The sequence below is a fragment of the Mesoplodon mirus genome, assembly GCF_964341445.2.
Source record: "Mesoplodon mirus genome assembly, chromosome: X".
NCBI classification, from domain to species: Eukaryota; Metazoa; Chordata; class Mammalia; order Artiodactyla; family Ziphiidae; genus Mesoplodon; species Mesoplodon mirus.
This window is the reverse complement of record NC_138981.1, coordinates 100,404,626-100,416,970: the sequence shown is the minus strand read 5'-3', so window position 1 is coordinate 100,416,970 and position 12,345 is coordinate 100,404,626. Positions and strand designations below refer to the sequence as shown.

General features: G+C 39.9%; 1 protein-coding gene across 1 annotated transcript in view; it reads left to right on the top strand.

Annotated features, from left to right (window-relative positions):
- Positions 1–1,245: 1,245 nt before the first annotated feature.
- LOC309796274 (sodium- and chloride-dependent neutral and basic amino acid transporter B(0+)-like) overlaps positions 1,246–12,345 on the top strand; it is a gene marked incomplete at its 5' end in the record, with an annotated part of 33,906 nt that continues 22,806 nt past the window's right edge. Inside the window, 2 exons of the mRNA XM_082609318.1 lie at positions 1,246–1,387; positions 11,839–12,000. Of these exons, the coding sequence (XP_082465444.1) occupies positions 1,246–1,387; positions 11,839–12,000 (304 nt within the window). The remainder of the gene's footprint in view (positions 1,388–11,838; positions 12,001–12,345) is intronic.

The following is a 12,345-nucleotide window of genomic DNA, read 5'->3' as shown; positions in this document are numbered from 1 at the left end:
GAAGTTTCTTTCTATCTTCTATTCTCAAATTTTGGACCCCTTCTCCCTCTTTCTGCATCAGCACAGAAAGGGAGAGGGAGTCAGAGCCTCAAGGATGGTAGAGAAGTTTTGAAATAGTGACTTAGAGAAAGATGGTGAGGATACTGAGTACCGTTGAAGTCTTACATAAAGTTAGTGAGTGTAATCTTACACTGGGGATATTGGCTGGGCATTACTGAAATGATGGGCCATGAAATCTACATTGGGTAAGGAGGCAAGTGATGAAAGGAAGGATCTGAGTGAATGGGAAAAAGTAGAGGGATCAATAGACTGGATGTCTCCATGACACAGGGAGGCAGTTGAACAAGCAAACTGGAAGGATAGGAGGTTGAAGTCAGAAAAGGAAAGATGATTTCTTTCTGTTATAACAGTTGTGGATGATGGTGAGGTTCAAGTCAGAATCGTGGAAGTGACTGACTCACATGGAGTGGAGGAAAAAGTTATCGGGGCTGGTTGAAGCACTGAGAGGTCTTGTTATTAAATAGAAGATCCCTGAAGGTATGAGAGTCACCTGGATGAAGGAAGAGATCCTAAAAGAAAAAAAAAATTTTTTTAACTATGAACCTATAAGAACCTACTGTATAGCACAGGGAACCCTACTCAGTGCTCTGTGGTCACCTAAATGAGAAGGAAATCCAAAAAAGAGGGGACATATGTATACGTATAGTTGATTCACTTTGCTGTACAGTAGAAACTAACACAATACTGTAAAGCAACTATACTCCAATAAAAATTAAAAAAAAACAAAAGACCGGTATGCTGCCAATTCCACAGCATTGCTGAGAAAATTAAATAAGAACTAAAGAAATATAGAAATATAAAAAAACAAAAACAAAAACTATGAGCCTGATGGCAAAGTGTTTAATAAAGGAAGGGGAATGTCAGGGAGATCGTAGGGGACAGTGACTGGGAAGGGAGAGGATGCTGTAATGGAATGGCATAATTAGCAACAAAACAGGAATCTGCTGTTGCCGTTTGTGCTTGTTTTGTTTAAAAGAAGAAGATGCCAAGAGCAATGAATGAAAGTGGCAATGAAGATCAAAGAGGACACAACCCTGTCAATTCAATTGCATGGTGCGTGAGAAAGTAAACCCCACTTTAGAGTACCTAGGAGAAGTGGCCTCAGGGAAGAGCTAGGACTCAGTTAAGATAAGAAAATGAATGTGATGCTCACATGTATTCTGAGAATAAGATTGTTTGCTAAATATGGAGCAGTGGCCGTTTACAGAGGGCCTAGTAAAGGGATTTGGGAAAGGCGTGTGTGCGGGGAGAGCAGTTGCTTCAGTTATGGGCAAGGAAATACAGAGCATCACAGAGGACAGAGAACTGAGGAGCCTTGGTGTTATGGGTGATTACTTACGAAGATGGGGATGAGAGGGTCTGCCTAGTCTGGTTAATTTTGGTACCCGAAGCTTTTCTCATGTGATAACCATGTGAGAGAAATATTGCATGTTTTAGTCCCAAATATTTTTTTCTATTTGTCGATCTAGAAGGAAACAAAGAAGTTTAAAAATACATCAGTAGAGATCACATCAGTAAGGGGTAGACAGTGTGTGTTCTTGGCTCTTCCTAAATTCAATTCCTATTCTGGAACTCATGCAAAATCATGGGTCCCTAGGATAAGACAAGCCACTATTTTCTTGGTATTTATACATTTCTGTTCAGATGTGTTCTCTGATTTGTCCTGCCCCCTAATGCTAAAGCTTGCTGAAGTTCATCCCTTCTCTGGTTGCTAGGTCCATTTCTTTCCCAAGGCAGGAGAATCTAAAGAGTCCTAGGTCAGTAATTCAGAACCTTATAAGTGTTAGCCTTACTGCTGGTCCTGCTCTCAAATCAGACCCACATGCTAATAAGTGGGTCTGATGAACTATTCCCTTGACTTTCTTCCTTGAACCCTAATTCTTCTTGCTTTTTCCCCCTTCTAAGAATTTTAGAAACTGGTGGCCTGTCTCTAAAACAGAGATGCTGTGGCTGATTTCCACTCTTACCTCTACCACCTTCCTCTTGCTTGAATCCTTCTTGGTTTATCTGCCCAATTAATTGGCTTATTCTGCTTTTCATATCCCATCCATCTCTGGTCTGACTAGGCTTGCTGCTGTATAAATCCATTTGTTAAAAAGGCTTAAGTAAAGGAGTAGGAAAGGAGATACGCTGGGATGATGTTTTCCAACTTTTTTTTAAATGACAAGATTTATATGTAACTGCCAATGTCCAGAGCCCACCCCAGGTTGAAGAGTGTGTATCCGTAACATGTTTGGAGCATTTCGATGTGCTATATACTAGCTGGGAAGTTCTGGATAGGGGAAGAATCTGATCTTCTAATTCAAGTTCACATCTAGAACATCTTATTGGTTGGAAGGACTTAAGACAAATATTTTAATTTTATTTGGTAAATTTGTAAAATATGACATAATATGCATTTTGCTCTCCCTACTCTATCTCATCAATGCAAAGGCAAGGGTATCATGCTATACTCGCCTCCTTCAATGCACAGTTATGATAGAAATTCAAACAGAAAAAAACCAATTATCAGCTTTTGAGTTTCAAAATAGATTTTGAAATAGGCTTTGAAGTTCATCAGAGAGGTAGCAACTTACAAGAACAGGTTTGTGAATCTCAAAATTTCTGGCTTTTGATTTTTTTTTCTTTTTTTTCTTTTTGGCTGCATTGGGTCTTCGTTGCTGCACATGGGCTTTCTCTAGTTGCAGCGAGTAGGGGCTACTGTTCATGCACTACATTGTAGTGCACCGTGGGCTTCTCATTGCGGTGGCTTCTCTTGTTGCGGAGCATGGGCTCTAGGCGTGTGGGCTTCAGTAGTTGTGGCTCACGGGCTCTAGAGCGCAGGCTCAGTAGTTGTGGCACACGGGCTTAGTTGCTCTGCAGCATGTGGGATCTTCCTGGATCAGGGCTCAAACCCATGTCCCCTATATTATCAGGTGGATTCTTAACCACTGTGCTACCCGGGAAGTCCCTGGCTTTTGATTTTTAAAAGACAAAAGTCCAAAGGAATCAGTCCAAGAGAATGCATCCTTAGAGAAAAAGGGAGACAAATCATTAATTCTCCTTTTTCATTTCTAATTCTGTTGATTTGAGTCTTCTCCCTTTTTTTCTTGATGAGTCTGGCTAATGGTTGATCAGTTTTGTTTAAGAGCCAGCTTTTAGTTTTATTGATCTTTGCTATCGTTTCCTTCATTTCTTTTTCATTTATTTCTGATCTGATCTTTATGATTTCTTTCCTTCTGCTAACTTTGGGGTTTTTTGTTCTTCTTTCTCTAATTGCTTTAGGTGCAAGGTTAGGTTGTTTATTCGAGATGTTGCCTGTTTCTTAAGGTAGAATTGTATTGCTATAGACTTCCCTCTTAGCTTTTGCTGCATCTCATAGGTTTTGGGTCGTCATGTCTCCATTGTCATTTGTTTCTAGGTATTTTTTGATTTCCTCTTTGATTTCTTCAGTGATCATTTCGTTATTAAGTAGTGTATTGTTTAGCCTCCCTGTGTTTGTAGTTTTTACAGATCTTTTCCTGTAATTGATATCTAGTCTCATAGCGTTGTGGTCAGAAAAGATACTTGATACAATTTCAATTTTCTTAAATTTACCAAGGCTTGATTTGTGACCCAAGATATGATCTATCCTGGAAAATGTTCCATAAGCACTTGAGAAAAATGTGTGTTCTGTTGTTTTTGGATGGAATGTCCTATAAATATCAATTAAGTCCATCTTGTTTAATGTATCATTTAAAGCTTATGTTTCCTTATTTATTTTCATTTTGGATGATCTGTCCATTGCTGAAAGTGGGGTGTTAAAGTCCCCTACTATGAATGTGTTACTGTCGATTTCCCCTTTTATGGCTGTTAGTATTTGCCTTATGTATTGAGGTACTCCTATGTTGGGTGCATAAATATTTACAATTGTTATATCTTCTTCATGGATCGATCCCTTGATCATTGTGTAGTGTCCTTCTTTGTCTCTTCTAATAGTCTTTATTTTAAAGTCTATTTTGTCTGATATGAGAATTGCTACTCCAGCTTTCTTTTGGTTTCCATTTGCATGGAATATCTTTTTCCATCCCCTCACTTTCAGTCTGTATGTGTCCCTAGGTCTGAAGTGGGTCTCTTGTAGACAGCATATATATGGGTCTTGTTTTTGTATCCATTCAGCCAGTCTGTGTCTTTTGGTGGGAGCATTTAATCCATTTACATTTAAGGTAATTATCGATATGTATGTTCCTATTCCCTTTTTCTTAATTGTTTTGGGTTTGTTATTGTAGGTCTTTTCCTTCTCTTGTGTTTCCTGCCTAGAGAAGATCCTTTAGCATTTGTTGTAAAGCTGGTGTGGTGGTGCTGAACTCTCTCAGCTTCTGCTTGTCTGTAAACGTTTTAATTTCTCCATCAAATCTGAATGAGATCCTTGCTGGGTAGAGTAATCTTGGTTGTAGGCTTTTCTCCTTCATCACTTTAAATATGTCCTGCCACTCCCTTCTGGCTTGCAGAGTTTCTGCTGAAAGATCAGCTGTTAACCTTATGGGGATTCCCTTGTGTGTTATTTGTTGTTTTTCCCTTGCTGCTTTTAATATGTTTTCTTTGTATTTAATTTTTGACAGTTTGATTAATAAGTGTCTTGACGTGTTTCTCCTTGGATTTATCCTTTATGGGACTCTCTGTGCTTCCTGGACTTGATTAACTATTTCCGTTCCCATATTCGGGACGTTTTCAACTATAATTTCTTCAAATATTTTCTCAGTCCCTTTCTTTTTCTCTTCTTCTTCTGGAACCCCTATAATTCGAATGTTGGTGCGTTTAATGTTGTCCCAGAGGTCTCTGATACTGTCCTCAGTTCTTTTCATTCTTTTTTCTTTATTCTGCTCTGCAGTAGTTATTTCCACCATTTTATCTCCCAGGTCAGTTATCCGTTCCACTGCCTCAGTTATTCTGCAATTGATCCCTTCTAGAGTATTTTTAACTTCATTTATTGTGTTGTTCATCATTGCTTGTTTCCTCTTCAGTTCTTCTAGGTCCTTGTTAAATGTTTCTTGCATTTTCTCTATTCTATTTCCAAGATTTTGGATCATCTTTACTATCATTATTCTGAATTCTTTTTCAGGTAGACTGCCAATTTCTTCTTCATTTGTTAGGTCTGGTGGGTTTTTATCCTGCTCCTTCATCTGCTGTGTGTTTTTCTGTCTTCTCATTTTGCTTATCTTACTGTGTTTGGGGTCTCCTTTTTACAGGCTGCAGGTTCATAGTTCCCGTTGCTTTTGGTGTCTGTCCCCAGTGGCTAAAGTTGGTTCAGTGGGTTGTGTAGGCTTCCTGGTGGAGGAGACTAGTGCCTGTGTTCTGGTGGATGAGGCTGGATCTTGTCTTTCTGGTGGGCAGGTCCACGTCTGGTGGTGTGTTTTGGGGTGTCTGTGGACTTATTATGATTTTAGGCAGCCTCTCTGCTAATGGGTGGGGTTGTGTTCCTGTCTTGCTAGTTGTTTGGCATAGGGTGTCCAGCACTGCAGCTTGCTGGTCGTTGACTGAAGCTGGGTGTTGGTGTTGAGATGGAGATCTCTGGGAGATTTTTGCCATTTGATATTACGTGGAGCTGGGAGGTCTCTTGTGGACCAGTGTCCTGAATTTGGCTCTCCCACCTTAGAGGCACAGCACTGACTCCTGGCTGGAGCACCAGAGCCTTTCATCCACACAGCTCAGAATAAAAGGGAGAAAAAGTAGAAAGAAAGAAAGAAAGAGGATAAAAGAATATAAAATAAAGTAAGAAAAAATAAAGTTATTGAAATAAAAAATAATTATTAAGAAAAAATTTTTTTAAAAAAGTAAAAAAAAAAAAAGGATAGATAGAACTCTAGGACAAATGGTGAAAGCAAAGCTATACAGACAAAATCTCACACAGGATCATACACATACACACTCACAAAAAGCGGAAAAGGGGAAAAAACAATAAATCTTGCTCTCAAAGTCCACCTCCTTAATTTGGGATGATTCAGTGTCTATTCAGGTATTCCACAGATGCAGGGTACATCAAGTTGATTGTGGAGCTTCAATTCGCTGATCCTGAGGCTGCTGGGAGAGATTTCCCTTTCTCTTCTTTGTTTGCACAGCTCCTGGGACTGAGGTTTGGATTTGGCCCCGCCTCTGCGTGTAGGTCGCTGGAGGGCGTCTGTTCTTCGCTCAGACAGGACGGGGTTAAAGGAGCCGCTGATTCGGGGGCTCTGGCTCACTCCGGCCGGGGGGAGGGAGGGGTACGGAGGCGGGGCGAGCCTGCGGCGGCAGAGGCCGGCGTGACGTTGCACCAGCCTGAGGCGCGCCGTGCGTTCTCCCGGGGAAGTTGTCCCTGGATCCCGGGACCCTGGCAGTGGCGGGCTGCATAGGCTCCCTGGAAGGGAGGTGTGGAGAGTGACCTGTGCTTGCACACAGGCTTCTTGGTGGCGGCAGCAGCAGCCTTAGCATCTCATGCCCGTCTCTGGGGTCCGTGCTGTTAGCCGCGGCTCGCGCCCGTCTCTGGAGCTCCTTTAAGCAGCGCTCTTAATCCCCTCTCCTCACGCACCAGGAAACAAAGAGGGAAGAAAAAGTCTCTTGTCTCTTCGGAAGCTGCAGACTTTTCCCCGGACTCCCTCCTGGCTAGCCGTGGTGCGCTAACCCCCTGCAGGCTGTGTTCACGTCGCCAGCCCCAGTCCTCTCCCTGCGCTCCGACCGAAGCCCGAGCCTCATCTCCCAGGCCCGCCTGCCCCAGCGGGTGAGCAGACAAGCCTCTCAGGCTGGTGAGTGCCGGTCGGTACCGATCCTCTGTGCGGGAATCTCTCCGCTTTGCCCTCCGCACCCCTGTTGCTGAGCTCTCTTCCGGGGCTCTGAAGCTCCCCCCTCCACCACCTGCAGTCTCCGCCCGTGAAGGGGCTTCTAGTATCTGTAAACCTTTCCTCCTTCACGGCTCCCTCCCACTGGTGCAGGTCCCGTCCCTATCCTTTTGTCTCTGTTTATTCTTTTTTCTTTTGCCCTACCCAGGTACGTGGGGAGTTTATTGCCTTTTGGGAGGTCTGAGGTCTTCTGCCAGCATTCAGTAGGTGTTCTGTAGCAGTTGTTCCACGTGTAGATGTATTTCTGGTGTATCTGTGGGGAGGAAGGTGATCTCCTTGTCTTACTCTTCTGCCCTCTTCCCCCTCCACCATTATTTTTTTTTATTTTTATTTTTTTTGCGGTATGTGGGCCTCTCACTGCTGTGGCCTCTCCCGTTGTGGAGCACAGGCTCCGGACGCGCAGGCTCAGTGGCCATGGCTCACGGGCCCAGCCGCTCCACGGCATATGGGATCCTCCCGGACCAGGGCACGAACCCGTGTCCCCTGCATCGGCAGACGGACTCCCAACCACTGTGCCACCAGGGAACCTCCACCATCATTCTTAAGTAAAGCTCCTCATCCTTATAATTACTCTTAATTCATCTTTCTTATTCCTATTTTCTTATTGTCTTCTCTTATCTAAACTGCATCTGACTTATCTTACGTTTGGTGCTCCTAGTTTTCCTTATCAATCTTATTCTTGCTTAGGCTTGTTGATTTTTGCATTTCTGGTGATTCTTTTTGCCCTGAAATCCTCTTTACTGCTTTGGGTGCAAACACCACAAGATACTCTTTTGTGTCCTCTATTCACTTGTCTCCATTTGTCCTTTTTCTCAACATACAATGTGTTTAAAGAGTATCTGCCTTTCATGTTATTTTAAGTTCTATATTATTTCAAGTTATTTGCTGTCAATATAAATTGAACATTTGAGAAAATCATTAAGATATTTCAAAGGAATATTCACTTTTGCAACAAATTCTTGTGAAAGGACATTTTATTTTTCTGAGTTATCTGTACAAATAATCTGCTAACCACTTCATATGGTCCATCTGGACTGGTTCATTTACCTCCCATTAGAGATATTATACCCTAATATTTTTATTTTTTGTTTTGCTGATTTGTGGATTAAAATAAATTATAAAATTATAGGACATAAGGCCTCAAATCACTAATGAATTCCTACTCAAGAAACTAGAAAGAGTAAAACAAAACCAAAACAAAGAGGAGGAAGGAAACAAACATAAGAACAGAAATCAATGAAATAAAAACAGACAAACAATAGAGAAAATACGAGAAATCTGGTTTTATGAAAAAAATTAACAATATTGGTGAAACTTTAACAAGATTTGAAGAAAAAAGAAGACACAAATCTCCAATATCAGAAATAAAATAGGAGATATCACTACAGATCTTGCATCCATTAAAAAGATAATAAGACAATTCTGCAAACAGCTGTAGGATCATAATTTCAACAACTTAGAAGAAATTAACAAATTTCTTAAAAATCAAAAACTACCAAACTCAAAAAGATAAACAGACAATCTGAATAGCCCTCTAACCATTAAAGAAATTGAATGTGCAATTAAAAAGTTCTTGAAAAAGAAATCTCCAGGTTCAGATGGTTTCCCTGGAGAATTCTAACAAACAGTTCAAGAAGAATGAATACCACTTTTACACAATGTCTTGCTAATATTTCGTTGAAGTGTTTTGAGTCTAAGTTTATGACAGCTATTGGTCTGAAGTTTTCATTTTTTGTACTGCCCTTGTCTGGTTTTGGTATCAAGGTAATACTGATCTCATAAAATATGTTGGAAAGTGTTCTATCCACTTCTGTTTGCTTTCTGAAAGAGAATGTGTAAAATGTGGCACTAATTCTTCTTTAAATGTACTCTCCTAGGCATGATGCCCCTAAGTGGAGACAAGAGACACTGGGCCTGATGGGACATGAGAACCACTCTTTGCCAAGTCACCTGGTGCTGGTGGAGTTCCCTCTTGATTCTTCCTGGTGCTGCCTGAAGGGGTAAGATGTACTTCACTGGCCTACTGGGTACCACTAGGTCCTGTTGGGAGTAGCTGGGCCTGTGTAACAGAGAGTGCTTTCCAGGTCTCTTTTGGCTGTGTAGTGCCAGCAGGGCTACCACTCTATCAAGGCACTGAGGCTGGCATGTTTTTTGTCTCTTGGAGAGTCAAGATACTTTGGGCCTGGTTTTGCTTCTTCCCCTGGGAGGGTGGTCAAAAACTGGGTTGCTGTGTTTCCCCTCAAGTTCTGGGATTCCCTAGGCAGTCTGTTTTCTCTTTTTAACTCTTTAGGGTTATCCATGATTGTCTACTTTATTATTTCCAGGATTTTTATTTGTACTTAGTAGAGAGGAGCTGGGAGAGATGTGTCTATGCCATCTTGTCCCAAACCAGAGGCTGTTTTGTTTTCTTTTAAAACCATATTTCTGGGTTGATTGTTTCCAGAGAGAGGGGGTTGGCAAGACTTCCTACTTCACTTTACCTCTGGTAATGGAAGTTATACATCCTTAAATCCTTAGCCTAACATGTAAAGTTCTCCATAAATTTATTCTACATTCATATTATCTCCATAAATGTATTTTTCATTCCTCATAATATTGCCCATTTCTTCAGTCAAATCACTATCATTAATACACCTTGCTCCCTCCTGCCACCATGCCTTTATTAATGCTACTGCCACTGTTAGGAAGGTTCTCTATTTTTCTCAATCAATTTACATAAATTTGGTTAAGAGCAAAATTATAATCATCAGCCATTATGAAATTCTACTTCACTGACTTTATTCTGTGCCCAATTCTTAGCATCCCCAGGGGATCTTTTAATCAACATTCCTTCAGCACTAAACATGTAGTATTTCTCCTGATATATTTTGTCCTTCCTCATGAGCTATTTTTTATATATGCAAACCACCTGGAACAGTACTACACATTGAGGAAAAAGGCTTTTAGTAGGAATTGAAGGCAATTATTTTAACTATTTTGTTGAAAGCTTATCAAATATTTCTGCTTTGTATTTATGAATATTTCACACACCTTTTTCTGGATTTTATTTAAGTCTGGGGGTGCAGAGAGACTGAAGGCAGAATAATTTAGATAATAGGCTCTATTCTGCATTTTGATTTCCATTTGTAGACCTAAATTATGTGACCAGATGTCAAGAGAAAAACTGGAAACTCTCCCACCCTGTTAATGGATGATATTGTGTGAAAAGACAGATGGTAAAGAGCAGCAAACATTTTCTGGAATGTTTCTTGCTTTGAAAACCCCTGAAGTTTAAAATCTGGCCTTTAGTGAAGTTGCATAAAGGCATGTCTGTAAATTTCATATCTATGGTAGATTAGCTATACCGACTCATAGAAACAGAGGATAGAATAGTGGTAGTGAGGGGGTGGGGGTAAATAGAGAGATGTTGGTCAAAGGGTAGAAAGTCTCAGTTATGCAGGATACATAAGTTTTGGAGATCTAATGTACAACCTGGTGACTATATTTAATAATACTGTTTTGTACACTTGAAATTTTCTAAGAGAGTAGATCTTAAATGTTTTCACCACATACACAAAAAAATGGTTAGTATGTAAGATAATGGAAGTGCTAACTAGCCTGATTGTGGTAATCATTTCACAATGTATACATACATGTATCAAAATGTTGCACACCTTAAATATATAAAACTGTTTATTTGTCAGTTATGCCTTAATGAAGCTGGAAAAAAACATATGATCATTTAAACAAATGGAGAGACAGTCTATGTTCTTTGATGAAATGGCTTAATATTTATAAAGATGTTAATTCTTTTTTAAACATCTTTATTGGAGTATAATTGCTTTACAATGGTGTGTTAGTTTCTGCTTTATAACAAAGTGAATCAGTTATACATATACATATGTTCCCATATCTCTTCCCTCTTGCGTCTCCCTCCCTCCCACCCTCCCTATCCCACCCCACTAGGTGGTCACAAAGCACCCAGCTGATCTCCCTGTGCTATGCGGCTGCTTCCCACTAGCTATCTACTTTACGGTGTGTATATATGTGTGTATATATGTCCATGCCACTCTCTCGCTTTGTCACAAAAGCTAGTCTTAACATAGGAGTTACATTCAATATGCTTGCTGTATTTTGAAACTACTGAGATAAAGAAATTTCAGAAGTTTAAATTTGGATTGTTACTGAGTTATTGAATTTTCTTTACATGCACTTGTAGAAATGCTGTACACTCTCCTTTTAGGACATTCATTCAGAGGATTTATCTTCTACTTGTCAAAATGTTGGTTTATATATGTCCATGCCACTCTCTCACTTGGTCCCAGTTTACGTAAAATAGCTAGCTAGTGGGAAGCAGCCACATAGCACAGGGAGATCAGCTCTGTGCTTTGTGACCACCTAGAGGGGTGGGATAGGGAGGGTGGGAGGGAGGGAGATGCAAGAGGGAGGAAACATGCGGATATATGTATATGTATAGCTGATTCACTTTGTTATAAAGCAGAAACTACTACACTACTGTAAAGCAATTATAATAAAGATGTTTAAAAATATGCTGGTTTATAGATGAAGAGGGAAGTATTGGTCAGCGAGTCGATAGGATATGAGCTTTGAATAGTTTTTTTTTTTAGTAGTATCCACTCTGACTAGAATTTACAGACTTAATAAGAAAGAATAATGAACATGGTTTTCCCTTATGTGAATTTGATGGCTTAATACAGGTCTTTGATCTTAGAACCTTTTTCTGATCAACTAAAAAACTGTCTCAGAAAGTCAATCATCAAAATAATTTTGAGAAGAAAGCTACTCAGACAGTAGTACTGCCTCCCCACATAAAATAAAAAGCGAGAGAGAAAACATTGTTTGAAAGTTTTCTCATTTTAAAATAGATTTTGTGGAAATTGAGGTGCAGCTTTATGAATTAGGAAAACAAATTTCACTTGTTTTTTATTTTAATTGTTCTCTTTTCCAGGTGTGGGGATTACAATGGTCCTGATATCCATTTTTGTGACAATCTATTATAATGTCATAATTGCCCATAGTCTTTACTACATGTTTGCTTCTTTTCAACGTGAACTACCATGGAAAACTTGTTCTTATTGGGCAGATAAAACCTGTAGCAGATCGCCTGCAGGTAAAATTCATTTATTTATTTAAAAAATATTATTAACTCTGCATCATTCTTTTATATTTTCTAAGAAGATTAAAGGGTTAAATCATTTTCTAACCAATTTAGGTTCAATTTTAAGTGAGCCATAGGTTACTGATAAAAGCAGAATAAAGCATGTATAACCTGAAAATTGATTAATGCAATATGTTAATTTCTGAGGGCACCCAGGAAGGCTAAACCACTACTTGGAGTACTTCTTGCAGGCCTAAGTTGTGGGCATCAAGAAAAGGAAGAAAATGGGAAAGTGGTAAGAGAGAAAAGCACTATTTATGATAGTAGTAGTGTTTCAGTTGATGGTTGAGTGTTGCT